The sequence below is a fragment of the Physeter macrocephalus genome, chromosome 18 (assembly GCF_002837175.3).
Source record: "Physeter macrocephalus isolate SW-GA chromosome 18, ASM283717v5, whole genome shotgun sequence".
NCBI lineage: Eukaryota > Metazoa > Chordata > Mammalia > Artiodactyla > Physeteridae > Physeter > Physeter macrocephalus.
The window spans coordinates 85,209,088-85,226,880 of NC_041231.1; the positions used below are offsets into that span (position 1 = coordinate 85,209,088).

The 17,793-nt window shown below is 46.4% G+C and overlaps 2 protein-coding genes and 2 non-coding genes across 4 annotated transcripts; 3 read left to right on the forward strand and 1 right to left on the reverse strand.

The window, feature by feature from the left end:
- The first annotated feature begins 587 nt into the window (after positions 1 to 587).
- Positions 588 to 11,272, forward strand: DDX39B (DExD-box helicase 39B). Its single transcript, XM_007110161.4, has 11 exons — positions 588 to 695; positions 1,951 to 2,293; positions 3,048 to 3,175; positions 3,455 to 3,547; positions 5,682 to 5,865; positions 6,954 to 7,072; positions 9,154 to 9,285; positions 10,050 to 10,159; positions 10,260 to 10,404; positions 10,549 to 10,696; positions 11,051 to 11,272. Exons 2-11 carry the CDS (start codon positions 2,083 to 2,085, stop codon positions 11,065 to 11,067), a joined length of 1,287 nt encoding a protein of 428 aa, XP_007110223.1. The 5' UTR covers positions 588 to 695; positions 1,951 to 2,082; the 3' UTR covers positions 11,068 to 11,272.
- LOC112064393 (small nucleolar RNA SNORD83) lies at positions 1,447 to 1,524 on the forward strand. Its single transcript, XR_002891505.1, has one exon. It is a non-coding gene; the product is annotated as a small nucleolar RNA SNORD83 (small nucleolar RNA).
- On the forward strand, positions 5,917 to 5,993 carry LOC112064394 (small nucleolar RNA SNORD83). The gene has a single exon (XR_002891506.1). It is a non-coding gene; the product is annotated as a small nucleolar RNA SNORD83 (small nucleolar RNA).
- A 17-nt stretch (positions 11,273 to 11,289) lies between the features above and the next one.
- On the reverse strand, positions 11,290 to 12,670 carry MCCD1 (mitochondrial coiled-coil domain 1). Its single transcript, XM_007110169.3, is given in 2 exon segments — positions 11,290 to 11,794; positions 12,347 to 12,670. Coding segments are annotated over 2 exon segments (513 nt in total). The 3' UTR covers positions 11,290 to 11,605.
- Between the last annotated feature and the right edge of the window lie 5,123 nt (positions 12,671 to 17,793).

Here is a 17,793-nt window from a genome sequence, read left to right on the forward strand (position 1 = left end):
GTTTATCGTTAACATTTCGGGCAGAATCTAGACCCTGTCCCCCACTCAGTGGATTCAGAACCCCTTCCTGATTCCACCCCACGCCCACGAACCTCAGGGCACTTAAGGCATCAGCTACATCGGCCAACATTACTTTAAGCAAACGCCGTCCACCGGCTCCAGGGGTGGGGAAAGGGTAGGGGTAGGACTCGTGAGCACGACTCACTTCCCACACCTGGGGCCGGTCTTTAGCTCCAGCGCCAACGCCCCCAGGTCACCTTGACTACCGGGCCAAGGACCCCGTGGGAACTCGAAATCCCGCCACCTTGGGTCCTCCTGCGCCCACGGAGGGGTGCCCAGAGAGAAGGCCTGCGTGGCAAGAACGTAAATGAAGAGAGAGGCGCGGAAAAGAGCAGGACAAGAGACAAATGATAACAATGGGGAGCATGCTAGTTTCCTTTATGCCTTTTGTTACTGGTAGTAGCGGAGGAGTTAGGAGTGGCTTAAAAAAATTTTTTTTTCCACCCAGGCATTTTCTAAAGGCAACCCTGGAGCGCGCGGAACTATAGAACCGTGGAAGGTCCTTCTTCCGGTCCCTTACGTCTGCGCGGTAGTAAGGCGGGAGGCTGGGGTAGAGGGAAGCCGGGAACCGGAAGTGAAGGCAGGTTCCCTCCTTCGTCGCTGTTGCCGCCGCCATACGCCTTCGCCTTGCTCAGGTAAGCTTTGGCCTTCGGCACCATCCGCCTCCATCTGCGTTTCTCTGCGGCCATCCTGTCACACGGCCTCCTAATAACCCTTGTACAGGCTATGGTCTGGTCGCTGGAGTCTGATTAGGTCGTTACTTCCATCACTTGCATCCCTCGAGATCAAGAAACTTTGGGGGGAGGTAGGGAAGCCAGGGGGGCCCAATCCAAGATGGTGGCCCCGGCGCCATTGTGCTTCGTTTGCTTCTCGCTCTTTCGGTGGGACCCTCGGTTACCTGGAACCGAGCGACAGTGAGAGGCGGCGCTAGGCGTCTTCTGGTCCTGGGCATTTGCAGAGGGCGGGGCTCTTCTCACTTTCCCGCTTATCTCTCGGTCATCGGTCCGCGGTGGAAATGGAAGAAGTACTGATTTGTGGGCCTAGTTGGACTTTCCTCACCTCGGACTGCCCACCATTATCTGGAGTGTTTTCCAGATGTTTACGAGTGGTGTCGTCGTGTGTTTTCGGAAATGAGCTACACCTTGTAGTAACATAACGGTGATGGGAGGTCACTTGGTAAAGCTTCTGTTAGTCGGAACGAGGATACATCTTTTTTAATTATTGTGTTCTTTTTAATTCATCGTATGATGGAGGAGTGGGTTTTTTCCCTGCCGAGCCATTTCTCTAGGCCTCTCCCTCCGCCATTAATTACACAAGGCGTTCTTAAGCACCAGAAGGAGGTTATTGAGGAGTGGGAGGCTGGAATGCTGCGAGAGGTGGATGGCAGCCACATGATGTTTTCATTTTGAAAAGTGAGCGCTTTGCGTAATGACGACCGTAATCTATCACCCTTGACTGATGGCTGCTGTCGACACCGTGAAATTATAGGGAAAGCACAGGTCTTCCGTTGAGGACTTTTCGTTTTGTCACTTTTATCTCCATTTTCCATTTTAAGTCATTAGTAGTATTCTGTTTTTCAGACATGTTTTTTTTTTTTTCCTCGTTACTGTCACAGACCTAGGAGTTTATAAGTGGGTTTTGCCCTTCCAACTTTCCGGTTTCTGCTTCTATCTTTTTGGGAACTTATGTTCTAAGCACTTCCCCTGGGCCCACTTTTCCCGTTCCCTGTATTATGTTTGCCTTTCGCTTTTATGTCTTGTGCTTCTGTATTATTTTTTTTCCAGGTAAATGTTTCCTAGTTTAGAGAAAGTGGAAAGAGTGTGGGCGTGGAAAAGATGGTGAAGGCTCTGCTCATGACTGATGAGTCTTATCTGTTTTTTTTTCCCCCAGCTCTTCTGTCAGAAACTAGTGTGTTTCTTTTCCTCTACTGTTCCTCAAGCCCCCACTTTCCTCCTCTGTCTTCCCTTATTCTGCGTGAACTCATCCAGAGACCCCTCCCCTTCTCCCCCTGCCGGCCCAGTTATGGCAGAGAACGATGTGGACAATGAGCTCTTGGATTATGAAGATGATGAGGTGGAGACAGCAGCTGGGGGAGATGGGGCTGAGGCCCCTGCCAAGAAGGATGTCAAGGGCTCCTACGTCTCCATTCACAGCTCTGGCTTTCGTGACTTCCTGCTCAAGCCAGAGTTGCTCCGGGCCATTGTTGACTGTGGCTTTGAGCATCCATCAGAAGGTAAATTTTCTGTTGGGCATGGAGTATTCATTAGGTTCTTTAAGGATACAGGAAACAGTATGGTCATGGTCCCTCAGGTGATACAAATTTATATTCAGGATAGACCAAGAAATAAGTACCAAAAACTATTTTAGCAATAGAAGAGGTTTATATAAGTTCATGTTTTCATTCATGATAGCATGTAAGTACTAGCGATCTAAAAGCAACTTAGAGTGGCTTTTTTTCTTGCCTGTTTTAAATTTTGTCTCTCTGACTTTTAATTTAAAATTTCCAGAGAGGAGCTGGTTGGACCCTTGGGCCAGGCCAACTCTGGTCTCTGGAAACCTTTATGGCTTGTCTAAGGATGGCTGGGTTTTGGGTCATGTACCAAGTTCTTCATTTTGTTCAAGGTTGTTGCAGGGTTATGTGCCCCAAAGCATGACAGTCTAAGTATGAGAAATGGCCTGTGGCAGGCACTCAAAATTCATGGATTGCTACAGGTTAAGGAACATTCAGACAGAATCAGGAGCATCTAAGGCATCCAATTGGTATATGCAAGAGGGTTGTTAGCAGGACTTTGGGCCCTGGAGCTGGAAGAGGCTATGTTAGAAGGAACTGGGAAAGTCTGATTTTGGAATCACTTTGAGGGGGCAGAGAGGTAGAAAGGGTCTGGAAATTGACAAGAATAGCTTAAGAATTGAGTGGTGAGAAATGGGTTTGTCCTGGTGAAAAAGGTGGTGGAGTTCTAATTTATCTTTTTTTTCCCTACTTTTAGTCCAGCATGAATGCATCCCTCAGGCCATCCTGGGAATGGATGTGCTATGCCAGGCCAAGTCAGGCATGGGAAAGACGGCGGTGTTTGTGCTGGCTACACTGCAACAGCTGGAGCCAGTTACTGGGCAGGTACACTTGGGGAGAGTGCTGGGGAAGGCATTTTGGCTAGTAATGTTCAGGAAGGGTATTTTTGTCTCAGCTACATGATGCATTCATAGCCAGGAGTGCTTGTTGTTAAGATGACCTTTATCATCCTTGATCGATAGCCATGAGAATATTCTGTAGTAATCACAAGGTTAAAGATTTAGATCCAGAATTGTAGTCACCTGTGATCTGCTGGGTGTGCTTTTTTGACATACCTGGTGAAGGGATGTACTGTATGTGTGTCTCCGTCTACTCCCCCCTCAGGTGTCTGTACTGGTGATGTGTCACACTCGGGAGTTGGCTTTTCAGATCAGCAAGGAATATGAACGCTTCTCTAAATACATGCCCAACGTCAAGGTAAGCCAGGGTAAAGAGACCTGGGGGAGTGAGGGTGTGTGGGGAGTTGGAGGCATTGGAGACTTATTAGATCAGCAGTCTTCACATCCCACAGGTGTTAAATACCTATACACAAATTTCAATTACACGTAGTACGTAGTAAGTTTCTGCAACTTAGGTGTATAAGAGATTTATATTCTAGGGCTCATTTGGGTATGGATTATATTTTCAGAGATGTCTGCTGTATTTTGATTTTGGAGAAGCTTTATAGTTTGCCTTGGTTTTTAACACGTTCTATAAATATGTTTGTGCATTGATATTCAGGGTGTGGTTCCCAGACCCGTGGTTTCAGTGTCATTTGGGAGCCTGTTGGAAATGTAGATTGCATGAGTTCCACCCCAGTCCTACTGAGTATGAATATGTGTTCTGACAAGATCCTTGGGTAATTGGAGTTTGAGAAGCATAAACATGCTTGATGTATATAACTTTGTACCCTTCTTGGGTGAAAAAAAACAGTATTTTTGTTCAGATTGTTGTAATTTTTCTCATATTTGATTATTAATTTGTATGTAGAACTAGGAATGTGTGAGTAATAGCCCTAAACTAAAAGCAATTTGTTTAAAACCAAAGTAGTAAAAGTAGTATCTGTGCCTGGGAAAAGTGCCTAGGTAATCCAGAGGGCCTTATAACAAAAAGATTTCTGTACTCCCATCTATTCGTACTTCACAGAATACCACTAGTTAACTTTTTTTAATTCTGATGTTCTGTGAAACCAAGTATTAAGCGCTATTTACTCAGTTTGTCAACTTAAAGGCCTTTTTGACTTTTTCGTGAAAGATTAGCTTGTTTTCACTTTTTCTCTTAGAATTTGAAAACTGTATTAATTTAAATTTTCTAAATATAGTCTGAAAGCTGGTATGTGTGTTATGTATATTTGTATTCTTATATTGTCAGTTTCATTGGGGTTTACTTTCTGTCCTTTTAGTGAGCAGTCTTGTTGGTAGGTTGATTGTATAAGTTGAAAACCAGGAAACAGTTTCCATTGTTAATGACTATGGAAACATTTGTCATTGAGCTCAGTAGAGAGCTAGGATTGCACTTTTTCCTCTATAGGGTCTGACTCATCACTTTGTGGACTTAAAAGAGGATGGTTTTGGTGTTAAGATCAAATATAAATTGTCATTGGCATAGTCTTACTTTTCTTTCTTTTGCTCAAAATTATGTTTCAGTGATTTAAGAGGTTGGCCTAGTTCTACAGAATGTCTTACCTCTGAGTTTGTCTGGTTACTCCCTTGTGTTGTTTTAACTTGTTCTTCCCTCCCAGTGTTTCCTATAAACTGAGCTTTCTTGCTTGCTCGCTCTCTCTTTGCTGTGCCACGCAGCATGTGGGATCTGAGTTCCCTTATCAGGGATCGAACCCACACCCCCTGCATAGGAAGCGTGGCGTCTTGACCACTGGACCGCCAGGGAAGTCCCTAAACTGAAATTTATATTTGAAAGCTTAACTGGTTCAAGTTAAACGTTTTTGGCAAGAATTCTTCATAGGTGATGCTATGTATCTCCTGTTTTGTTGCAAACCTCCTTGTCCCGCAGTTAATCGTTTTAGATTTACCCTAGAATTAGGGTCCTGACAGTCTGATCTTTCCCCTTTGAAACTAAAAAGCAGTTTTTGGTGCTATTGAGAGTATTAAGGCCCAGATTCTCAACAACCATTCCCTTAATGGTTTTAACATGGAGTAGAATATTTAGCCTGAATCAGTAATTTCATAGGGTTTATGCAAAGGACTTTAAAGATCTGGGGTCATTTAGGAAAACGATGTCCATGAGCTTTTTTTGGTACTTGACACTGGTGGTTTCTTGCCGTCCTCATTTTTACAGTGAAGCCTGGCCTTGGAGAAGGAAGATTGTTAGATTAAGTCAGAAGAACTAAATGCTGGTCCTCACTGCCTCAATCAGCCATGTAATTTAGGGCAGGTCATTTGTTTCTTAGCTTTAATGTTTGGGGGATACAATAATTTTAGATTAGGTGATCTCTTATGTTCCTTTTAGCTCTGAAGTGTTCTAAGACTTGGTTTAGAGTAAACTGAAAGGTTGGGAACCTTGGGGAGGTTGAATTCTTTCCTTCCTCGTGAGATACTCTTTTCTGGGTTGGCAGGTCGCAGTGTTTTTTGGTGGTCTGTCTATCAAGAAAGATGAAGAGGTGCTGAAGAAGAACTGCCCGCATATCGTCGTGGGGACCCCTGGCCGCATCCTAGCCCTGGCTCGAAATAAGAGCCTCAATCTCAAACACATTAAACACTTTATCTTGGATGAATGCGATAAGATGCTTGAACAGCTCGGTGAGTAGCAGTGCTGGGACTGGGCTAGTGATCTGGGAGTTGCCTTTTGGAGCCAAATGATGTTTATTTGATACTGGAGCACTTTAGTGCCAGGACGACTCTTAATCTATCACCCATGACTGATGGCTCTGGCTTCCCTGGTCAGTCTTTCTTAGACTTTTTAAGCATCCTTAGTGATCAAGGAGGAGGGTGTTAGGTTCTTTTTTTGGTGATGTTTATATCATTGAGAGAAGGGACTTTGCTGATCTTGGATGTTAGTCACACCACCATTCTCCTTTGTAAAACTCTGTAGTGGGTGTCATAGGGGAGAAACTTGAGCTGGACGAGGAGATAGTCTACTCTTTTGGCATCCTCAGCTCAGCGTATATTGTCAGGATTTATAGCTGAATAGATCTCTAGACTTAAGTTCTAGAATTAATGTGGAGGGTGTTTGTGGGAGTTTGTGTGGTGTGGTATTCTGGTGTGCTAAGTGGGGTTAAGTAAGGAAAATGTTCTGTAAGAACTCAAATTTGGTGAATGAGAGAGTAGGGATCGACATAGCCCCAGGGATAAGTCATTCCAAATGATCTTTGGCTATTCTAGATGGCGAGCTATAAGGTGGGCTCCAAGTAGAGATGTCATATTTGCCTGACTGGATAGGACAGTGTGATCCAGAGGAAGCATGGAATGGACTCTGACAGCTGGAATGTAATAGGTGCGCGATATTTGTAGACAGTTGGAGCTTGGGGAGAGGAATAGGGAGAAGGGCCTTGTAAAGCATTTTTCAAAGGACTTATCTTTGTGAGCCTCTGTAGTGGGCTTTATCCCCATTTTTTAGTTGTGGGCTTTGGGGTTTCATCTAACTTCTTGTGTGGTTAAAATACACAGCTGGAACCTGGTCCCAAATCCATTGTTCTTTCCACTGTGTTATTACTATGGATATGATTATATGGTGGTTGGAGAAAATAGAGTAGAGAGAGGCCTGAGGCAAATCTTCCCCTGAACCAAGATTCTTGCTTACCAACAGTCTTTACCTCATTGGTAAGCCTGTTTCTGGTCTCTGTTCATGATATATGCTTCTCTTCTACTATAGTTTCTTTTTCTTGTAGACATGCGTCGGGATGTCCAGGAAATTTTTCGCATGACCCCCCATGAGAAGCAGGTCATGATGTTCAGTGCTACCTTGAGCAAAGAGATTCGCCCAGTCTGCCGCAAGTTCATGCAAGACGTAAATACCCTTCTACCTTCTCTCCCTCCACTCCCCGCCCGCTGCCTCCTCCCCCTCCGCGCCCTCTTCCTCCAGACTCCCTTGTCCTTCAAGCGCCAAGAAGGGGGCACATGCCCATTTGGGAGTGATGACTCCTTGAAGAGACACACAGAGGCAGAGACAGTTAGTGTTAGGGTCTGCGCGGGCGCCAGGGAAACTCCGGAAGACTTGGTCGGGTTAACGTGAGAGCGGGAAGTGTTCGACTTTTTTTTTTTTAATCACAGCATTTTTGAACCTCTTCTCCCTTTGGGGGAGGGCAGGATTTTCTGCCCTACCACCCACCCATCGTCTCCTGCATACTCCCTACAGCCACGCACCCTCAAGGTGGCATCGAGCATACAGCCAGAGCCTTCTGCTCCCCAAACTCATAATGTCCCGGTGGCAGGAGAGCAAGAGAGGGACAGACAGATGGCAGGGCATGTCCAAAAGAAGAGCAAACAGCACAGATGAATCCGCTCCCTCCCCACCTCCAGGGGTGGGGGCCTATGGCACCTCAATCCCCGAGTCCATACTCCTTCCCACCCGTACCTCCTCGCACCCATCCGGAACCTCGGTTGATGTGAGCCGGCAGCAGAGAAGCACCGTGGCGCGGCGGGGGAATGCGGACGGCACCCGGCGGTGGATGGCGGCAGCGGAGGCCGCGGGGAACCTGACCAGGAAGCCGAGGACCAAACCAGCCTCTTTTTCCGTTCCCGGTTTTTTTCCTGAACCCAAGGCGTGCCGTGTTCCCTGTTTCCCTCCATTTGTGTTGGTGGGGAGGGGTGTTCTGAATGGGGTGGTAGATTTTTTTTCATTTTTTAAACACTTTTTTTTTTTAATACTTAGAGGGATGTGGGAAAGGTAAAGTGAGGAGCTCCACTTGGATGTAACCAGGTGGGTGCTAGGGTCTGGGGCTAGGCGGGGCCATTGTATAAGCAGTGGAGTGTGTTCTTTCCCTCCCTGCTCTGCTCCTTCCCATGGGACCAAAACTCTTCAGCTGTACTTGGGGCTCAGATTAGATCGGAAAGAAGCCATGGAACTTCTCTTCTGAAAGCCTACCTTTGCTAGTCTGACTTCTGAGATTGGGCTTCTGGTTTTCTCCCATGACACACACATCCTTTCCCGAACTCTTGGACCCTGGGGTTTTATGTTAACTATGTCTTCAAGTTAGTGAAGAGTGCTAGGAAAGTTGGGCTTTGGAGTTGAGTCTTGTGTCAATTTCTGCCTTTTTTTTTTTAATGCTGCCTTCCTTCCCTTCAAGGGTTGTGTGTGTGTATGTTTTGTTTTGTTTTGTTTTGTTTTTAAAGATGAGTGAATAACTGCTGCTCTGAATTTGCTTCTTAGCACCACTTACTGATACCTTCCATATAACAGTATAGGTGGTTTGATTTTTAGTCGAGACCAGTCTTATCTAAAACTGTTTCCGTGTGGTCTGAGGGCAAGTTGTTGCTCATCTTGAGTAATTTTTGCTTCTCTTTTCATGGCATTTTGACTTATGTCCACTGAAGCATTCTAATCTTCCACCTTCCTAATGGGGATATGGAAGACGTCCACCTTCCTAATAGGGATACGATTCTCGTAGTTGAGAGCATAAAATGGAGTAGTCCTTGTCCTCTCCCCGATATTAAACCAGCTCTGATGGAGTTATTCTGACCTCGAGTCACTGTTTCCCATCATTTCCCAGGTGTTTGGATCATGTTCTCTCTTGGAGAATCACCTCCCATTGTTTTCTTTCCTCCACCACCTCCATTTGAGGTAATGGCATCTTGCCATTGGGTGGTTGTACTGTGTCTTTTCCTCCCTGCAAAGTTTCTTTCCCGTGAAAATTTTCACTTGGAAAATCTTAAAACTCAACTGATAGGCAGGAAATTAGATCTACTGTGGAAAAGACCACATTAAAATGTGGGTATTTTTGGGGGTGGGGTTGGGTTTCCAATCTCCTCTCTTCTCCCCATCCCGCCATGGGGTGTATTGGAGATCAACTTCCTCCACCCCCCCAGGTTTAACCCCCCCACTCTGCCCTCCTCCCGTTCCCCACCCCTTCCCTCCCCCCTCCCCCCCAGCCAATGGAGATCTTCGTGGATGATGAGACGAAGCTGACGCTGCATGGCTTGCAGCAGTACTACGTGAAACTGAAGGACAACGAGAAGAACCGGAAGCTCTTTGACCTTCTGGATGTCCTTGAATTCAACCAGGTCAGTTGTTCAAGGTCCAGTAGGGAGAATGAGCACGTCTCCAACTGTTGCAGAAACCTCTGTAATATATCCTTTTATTGAGGAAACCGTGTGTCACGTGAAAGAGAATGGTGGAGAAATTCTCTTAAATGAGAGAAAAATGTCTTTTGGTGGCACTGAGCGTGAGCAAGGTGGGAACTGCTTTTCTGTTCCATGGCTGGCGTTGATATTCAACAAAATAAAGCTCAAATTATAAAATTGTTAAAGAGTTTGAATAAGTTGGTGAAAGTCCAGAAATACATTAGGCCTGTTAGGTTCTTCAGTTTTATTTGTTTCTTGTACTACTTACTGAGGGAGAAGTGTTCCATCACTCTACCTGTTGTGTGATTTGCTTGCACTAAAAACTACTTTCTAGAATTAGGGTAAGTTCTTATATTTGACGTTTTGGTGAGTCGGAATATCGGTCGTGGTCTTTCCAGACTTTAGTTCAAATTTTTACCACTCATGAGGTGGCTTCATCCTTGTCTCCTAATACGTCTGGTAATTTTAGTTACTGTTTTCCATACCTTCTCTGCAGCATGTCTGTCTGCTCAGGAAAAATCAGAGCCAAGAGTGAAAGGCTAAGTAATACTTAGAGCAGAAGAGGAAATATGTGATGGGGACTAAGAGGAGTTCTTTTAGAAGAGTGTAATTACTGAAAACTCTTGCACGTAATCTCTCTCACACACACCCACATGGACGCACATCCCCCCCAATCTTATATGTACACGCACACACACACACAGGTGGTGATATTTGTGAAGTCTGTGCAACGTTGCATTGCCCTGGCCCAGCTCCTGGTGGAGCAGAACTTCCCAGCTATTGCCATCCACCGTGGGATGCCTCAGGAGGAGAGGTGAGTCAGAGATGGGGAAGATGCTTTGTGTCCTTGCGAGGAAAAGAGACCCATGAGAGCAAGGAATCTCAGCATTTTTCTGCTTTCCTTTCTCTCAAAGGCTTTCTCGGTATCAGCAGTTTAAAGATTTTCAACGACGAATTCTTGTGGCTACCAACCTGTTTGGCCGAGGCATGGACATCGAGCGGGTGAACATTGCCTTTAACTACGACATGCCTGAGGATTCTGACACCTACCTGCATCGGGTAAGCTCCACACCCGGAAGGTATCCTAGTGTCTTCTCCCACCCCCTTAGTTTCTTTATCTTTTCATACCGTACATCTTCATCCCTCCTCTTGGGTGTCTTCCGTCTTTGGAGTCTACCAATTCTATCATCTGTCTCCTTCCAGGTGGCCAGAGCAGGCCGGTTTGGCACCAAGGGCTTGGCCATCACGTTTGTGTCAGATGAGAATGATGCCAAGATTCTCAATGATGTGCAGGATCGCTTTGAAGTCAATATTAGTGAGCTGCCCGATGAGATAGACATCTCCTCCTACAGTGAGTAATGATCTCATGAAACTGGCTCCCCCCGTCCTTTAGGTTCTCCTTGTTCCTTAGTGGATTTTTTCTTAAAGCCCCTGGTGCATAGTGGGCACTTGACAAATTTGTCATTTGTTTTCTCCCCCGCCACCCCCATCTTGATGCCCTGTTGAGATGTTTAGTTGACCTCTTTATGGGGTCTCTTCTCATCAAATTACTTCTCATCGAAGTATTTCTTTCTTTACCCCCAAATGTATCCTCTGACCCACACACTGCACAAACATCTGCATGTGTTTCGGGGGGGGGGGTCTTTTCTACCAACCTAGCTTTTTCTTTTCCATACCTTATTCTAACTGCCATGTTTTTCTTCAGTTGAACAGACGCGGTAGAGGACTCCCCACCCATTCTGGAGTGTGACAGTCTGCTCCTCTTCAGGAGATGATGCCAGGCGTGGGGGTGAAGGAGACACTGCTGCCGCCTACCCTTGACGACCCCGTCACCCACCCCATGGCTTCCCTCTTTTGCATCGCCAGCACTCCTAAACCCCCATTTCCCTGATTTGTCAGAATTTTTTTTAACAAAACTAAAAAACACGTGCGTCTGTGGTGTCTGTAAGCGCTCCGTCCCTTTATTGGATTTGGGGTGAGGCTATTTTAGTGCATAATCCGGAGTAAATTCCCGTGGGGACTGTGTACACTGCTGCGGGGCAGAGGTCAGTAGGAGGTATCAGACTGGGGGATGTTACTGAAAAGACAGCAGAGGCCGTGGCTTCTCACTACTTTCCAATTTCTGGCCCTTTGTGGTGGTTTCTTCCATTTCCTTAGTGGCCTGGGAGAGGCTGGGATGTTTATGATTGAAGGGCTGGGGAGGGAGGGTAGGGTGCAGCATTTCCAGTGTAGGAGGGTGAAGTGGCAAGTGGTGGAAAGCTTAGGCGTCTTCTCCCAGGCTCTCTCTGTGTCTCCTCATCTGTTCCTTCAGTTTCTGGATCTTGAGCACCAGGTCCTGGGCTTCCCAGGCCCCCTCTTGCCCTTCGAGCAGGGCCTGGTACAGCTCTAACTGCTGCTCCAGCAGCTCCTCAGCTTGGGCCAGCTCAGCTGTGGGGCGGGGCCAGGGGTCCTGGGAGGCGGGGGTGTTAGGGAGAGAGCATCAGCCAGGGCAGGGGGCTGAGGCTCACTGCCTCCTTCCTGTTTTTCAGCCCCATTAGTTTAAGGTCATCTGTATTGCAATGCCTGCAGTACACATGACCTTACAGCAGTACATCTGTACTGCTTCCTGTCTTAGGCATAGGCATGGGGGGAGGGGAAAGGTTAGAGATCATATCCCAGGGGCTATAACTGGACTTCTGTGTGACGTATGGGAAGGGGAGGACTGGCTGTCCCAACCCCCCCTGAGAAATAATTAACTGTTGGATGAGGGGAAATTCCTGTTCAAGGACTTCGTGGACTGTGCAGGGAGGGAGGGGTGTAGGTAGAGGGTTCCCTGAGGTCTGGAGTGGGGTGGGGGCAGGGAGGGTGCTGGGGAACTGAGGAACTAGGCAGCATGCTCTAGGGGTGGGGGTAGTGTCTGCATTCACATGTCCTGTGGTACAGGGTGAGATGGGAGGGGATTCCCTGCCCCCAGTACAAATTTGCCCTCATGCCCTCCACCCTCACTTTTGGTGCCACTTACCCTGGAAGGTGACGTCTGCCCAGTGCCTGTGGAGCTAGTCTTTTCTGTGCTTGCCTTGGGACCCTGGGAGCAGCACCTCCAGGAGCCCTGGAGTGCCGGGGGCCAGGATGGCAGGAGGAGGCGAAGGCAGCAACTTCGGGAGAGCCAGGGCAAAAGGAGAACCATGGCTGGGGAGGCAAGGAGCTATCTGAGCCACCCAACAGCCACCAGGAACTGGCTCCCTCCGGGCTGTGGCCTTGCTTCAGTGCCTGGCCCTGCCCCTGCCCTGCTCTGCTGCACCCACCCGCCTCCTAACCTGGCCCCAGACAGAGTCCAGGACCTCATGTTCCCTGGTGTGAGAATGTTCCTGCCAGGTTAGGCAGAACTTGTTTTAGAACTCTGGTCCCCAGCCTACTGCATGTCTTGTGTCTGTTTTTCTCAGCACTGTGTGTTTTCTCACTCAAATCTGCAAGGTAGAAATTGCATTACTGGTTGGCAGATGAGGAAATGTTCAGAGAATTTCGTTCAGCACTCACTCAATTCAGTAAGTATGGGTTGGGGCCCGCTCGGGGCCGGATGTGCTGAAGGATCCACAGCTGGTTGGTGGAAAAGCCAGGAAGATTCACCCCCAGGTCTCCCTGACTTGAAAGCTCATACCCTTTGACCTGGCTCAAGTATTGCTTCTCCCTCTGTTTCCCTTTCCTCTTCTTACTGGCCCAGAGGGACCTTTTTCCTTGTCCCTGTTGTACATTGCACATCGTCAGTGTTTGCCTTCTCTGGTAAGTCTGGGCACTATACACTGGTACCGGTTTCAAGCTTTGTTGAACTGGTGAGCCCTCCCATCAAATCTGCAGTAGAACAAAAGCCTTGTGTACCCACTGTGTGAGCCTTAGGTATACATATCGGACTTCCTGCAGTGTGTCCTGCGATGTCCTGTTGTGGATGGAGGGCACAGCCACACCTCCGTGACTCAGAAGGGGGTGGATGGTTCCAGCTTCGATCTTCTAGGAAAAGATAGGTCCTCAGACAGGAAAACATGCCTCAGAAAGCAAGGTTGCTGGAGAGTGGACAGCTGCTAACCAGCTTGCTATCTGGGACATCGCACTGAATTTGGGGGAAGATGGCCTTTGCCATGGTGTGGGGGTCCAGGAACCAGAGAGGAAGACCTTCCTGCAGGTCAATGGTTCTTGAACTTGAGGGGCTGAAGCACCTTTAGATGAGGTCAGAGACCTCACGTTCCCCATTAGCTGGCAGGTTCCCATTTTTCAGTGGAAAAAGAGAATCCCTGTTAAATTTTGGAGGAGAGAAGCTTTCCTTGTCTCTCAGTGATAGGGTTATACATGGTTCATTTTTGAACTGCAATGTATGCACAGGCTAAAGTCCTACTTATTGGGACATAAGAGGCCCAAACTACTGCTGTTACAGTTAAGGGAAACTAGTATACGATTAAACAGCCCACAACATTCAACATTGAAGTGAAACTAACCACATTTATAAATTAAAAGCAAGATTAGCAGCTGTTAAGAAAATAAAACTTGTGTAAGACAATCTAAATGATGCATAAATAACGAAGTATCCTTCCTGAAAATTAGACATTTCAACCATCTGAGTTTTAAAATATATATATATATTTATTTATTTGGCTGCGCCTTACTTGAGGCATGTGGGATCTTAGTTGCAGCATGCAGGATCTAGTTCCCTGACCAGGGATTGAACCTGGGACCCCTGCATTGGGAGCGTGGAGTCTTAACCACTGGACCTTCAGGGAGGTCCCAACCATCTGAGTTTCTATTTCAGGTTATGAACTCCAAAATGGACTAACATCCAATAACTTGCAGTGTGCAGTCCTAAGCCGTGAATTATAATAGAGTCTGTGGATTTGGCTTTGTTCGTCTGTGAGAACTAAAGAAAAGGCTGGTATTTGTATCAGTTCAAATCTATTGGATGAGCTGTGGCTCTCATAGTCATGGAAATGAAGGGATGAAGATAGATAATGTAAACCTAGATTTGTTACTGTGTATATTTATTTTTGTTATTCCTGTATCTAATAGTCTTTCTTTCTTTATATAAGTTTTATTTATGTCTAGTAGTCTCTTTTAAAAATTATTTCTTTTTATTTATTTCTTTTTGGCTTCATTGAGTCTTCGTTACTGTGCGTGGGCTTTTTTCTAGTTGCAGCGAGCAGGGGCTACTCTTTGCTGTGGTGTGTGGGCTTCTCATTGCAGTGGCTTCTCTTTTTGCGGAGCATGGGCTCTAGGCGCGCGGGCTTCAGTAGTTGTGGCACGTGGGCTCAGTAGTTGTGGCTCTTGGGCTCTAGAGCGCAGGCTCAGTAGTTGTAGTGCACGGGCTTAGTTGCTCTGTGGCATATGGGATCTTCGCGGACCAGGGCTCGAAACTGTGTCGCCTGCATTGACAGGCGGATTCTTAACCACTGCGCCACCAGGCAAGCCCTGCATTTATTTTAAATGAAAAAAATTGAGGTATAGTTGATTTACAATATTATGTTAGTTTCAGGTGTACAACATAGTGATCCAAAATTTTTATAGATTATACTCAATTTAAAGTTGTTACAAAGTAACGGCTATTTTTCCTTTGCTGTATAATACATCCTCATAGCTTATTTATCTTATACATAGTAGTTTGTACCTCTTATTCCCTTACCCCTATCTTGCCCCTCCCCGTTTCCCTCTCTGCATTGGTAGCCACTAGTTTGTTTCTATACCTGCTGTTTCTGTTTTGCTATATTCATTCGTTTGTTTTATCTTTTAAATTCTACATATAAGTGATAACATACAGTATTTGTCTTTCTCTGATTTATTTCACTGAACATAATACCCTCCAGGGTCATCCATCTTGTTGTAAATGGAAAATTTTCATTATTTTTAATGGCTGAACAGTATTCCATTCATCTGTTGATGAACACTTAGGTTGCTTCCATATCTTGGCAATTGTAAATAGTGATGCTATGAACATTTGGGTGCATGTATCTTTTTGAATTAGTGTTTTCATTTTCTTTTTTTTTATTGGAGTATAGTTGCTTTACAATGTTGTGTTAGTTTCTGTTGTACAGCAAAGTGAATCAGCCACACGTATGTCTATATCCCCTGTTCCTTGGATTTCCTTCCCATTTAGGTCACCACAGATCATTGAGTGTTTTCATCTTCTTTTTTTAAAAGAATAATTAATTTGGTTGCGCTGGGTCTTAGTTGCAGCAGGCAGGCCGGCTCATGGGCTCCTTAGTTGTGGCACACGGGCTCCCCAGTTGTGGCATGCAAACTCTTAGTTGTGGCATGCATGTGGGATCTAGTTCCCTGACAGGGATCGAACCTGGACCCCCTGCATTGGGAGCTCGGAGTCTTATCCACTGTGCCACCAGGGAAGTCCCCATATGGTAGTTCTATTTTTAGCTTTTTGAGGAAACTCCATACTCTTTTCCACAGTGGCTGTACCAATTTACATTCCCATGAACAGCATACAAGTGTTCCCTTCTCTCCACATCCTCACTAACATTAGTTATTTGTTGACTTTTTTTTTTTTTTTTTTTTTGCGCTGTACACGGGCCTCTCGCTGTTGTGGCCTCTCCCTTTGCGGAGCACAGGCTCCGGACGCGCAGGCTCAGCGGCCATGGCTCACGGGCCCAGCCGCTCCGCGGCATGTGGGATCTTCCCGGACCGGGGCACGAACCCGTGTCCCCTGCATCGGCAGGCGGACTCTCAACCACTGCGCCACCAGGGAAGCCCTTGTTGACTTTTTGATAATAGTTATTTTGACAGGTATGAGGTGATAGCTCATGGTGGTTTTGATTTGCATTTCTCTTACGATTAGCAGTGTTGAACATCTTTTCATGTGCCTGTTGGCCATCTGTATGTCTTCTTTGGAAAAATGTCTATTCAGGTCTTCTGACCATTTTTTAATTGGATTGTTTGTTTTTTTGATGTTGAGTTGTATGAGCTGTTTATGTTTTATATATTAACCCCTTATCAGTCATATCAATATTTTCTCCCATTCATTAGGTTGTCTTTTTATTTGTTGATGGTTTCATTTCCTCTGCAAAAGCTTATGAGTTTTGGACTTCCCTGGTGGCGCAGTGGTTAAGAATCCTCCTGCCAGTGCAGGGCACACGGGTTTGAGCCCTGGTCCAGGAAGATCCCACATGCCACGGAGCAGCTAACCCCGTGCGCCACAACTACGGAGCCTGTGCTCTAGAGCCTGCGAGCCACAACTAGAGAAAGCCCGTGCACAGCAACGAAGACCCAACACAGCCAAAAATAAATAAAATAAATAAATAAATAAAGAAGCCCCACAAGCAATCCTGGTGCTCAGCCACTTTGGGAACCACCAAGGTCAGTGACAGAGAGTGGCCAGAGAAGGGTCTTAAATCCACATTTAACAGTGTTTTGTTTTTTTCAGAAAGAAAAGGGAGTACCTATATTGTCAATTATGAGATGTGATGTTGGGAAATACATGTAGTTCTCTCTACCAAGGGGTATAGTCGGGTGGAAGACTTAGGAAGTGGTTCACAGTTCAGCATAAGGAAATCCTTGCTCTCTGAAATTATTCTCCAGATTGAGTTCTCACTCACTCTTGGAGCAAACAATAGGATCCAAAATTTTTCTAATTTAGGCCTAAAGTGCCATATATATATGATATGGGGGCTCATATCATTTTGGGAAGGCCACAGAACCAGGCTTGAGGCTCCACGGGAACAGAATCCACAGTGTCCACCCTAGGCCAGGTCCCACATAGGACCATTCGCCCCTGTTGCTGGGCACAGATGTCACTGCTCGCACAGCGAGCCCCGCATGCTGGACGTGGACCCTGCGGCGAGGACGGCTGTCACTGCGGCTGCTGACAACTGGAGGTTGTGTAACTCCCACTCACAGCAGCCTTGCCAAATGCGTTCTGCTCGGTCCCAGCCTCTCTGTGTCACCACGTCCTGAGTAGAGCCTGAAATGTGGTCTCCTGAGTGGTGGGGCCTGAGCTCCATGCTGTGTCCACCTGCAAGAATGTTTGGGAAAGTGGGTTTTCCTCTTTTATGGAGGAAGGTGGTCTCTGCCTCCTACCAAGACTCTTTTAGTGTGGAATTCTCCTAATCTAGGAATTGTCCTAATCAGGTAAGGGGGTGGCGAGGGATGGAAAAAGAATGTCAAATTTCAATTCTTAGAGCAAAGATCTGAGACTGGAACTGGATCTGGTACATTGTAGGCGCTCGGGTTTGGTTGAAAGAACAAGTGACTAATAAATGACATCCAAGCTAGAGATTTACTTGCTTATTACTCTTACTCTGAATTTCTTCGTGAGCTGGTGAGGGATTTTTTCCTTCACGCAAACAATTCTCTGATTCTCAGACGCCAACTGGGTGTCCTACAATTCAACTCAATTCTTTTTTTTTTTTTTTTTTTTGGGGACGCGGGCCTCTCACTGTTGTGGCCTCTCCCGTTGCGGAGCACAGGCTCCAGACGCGCAGG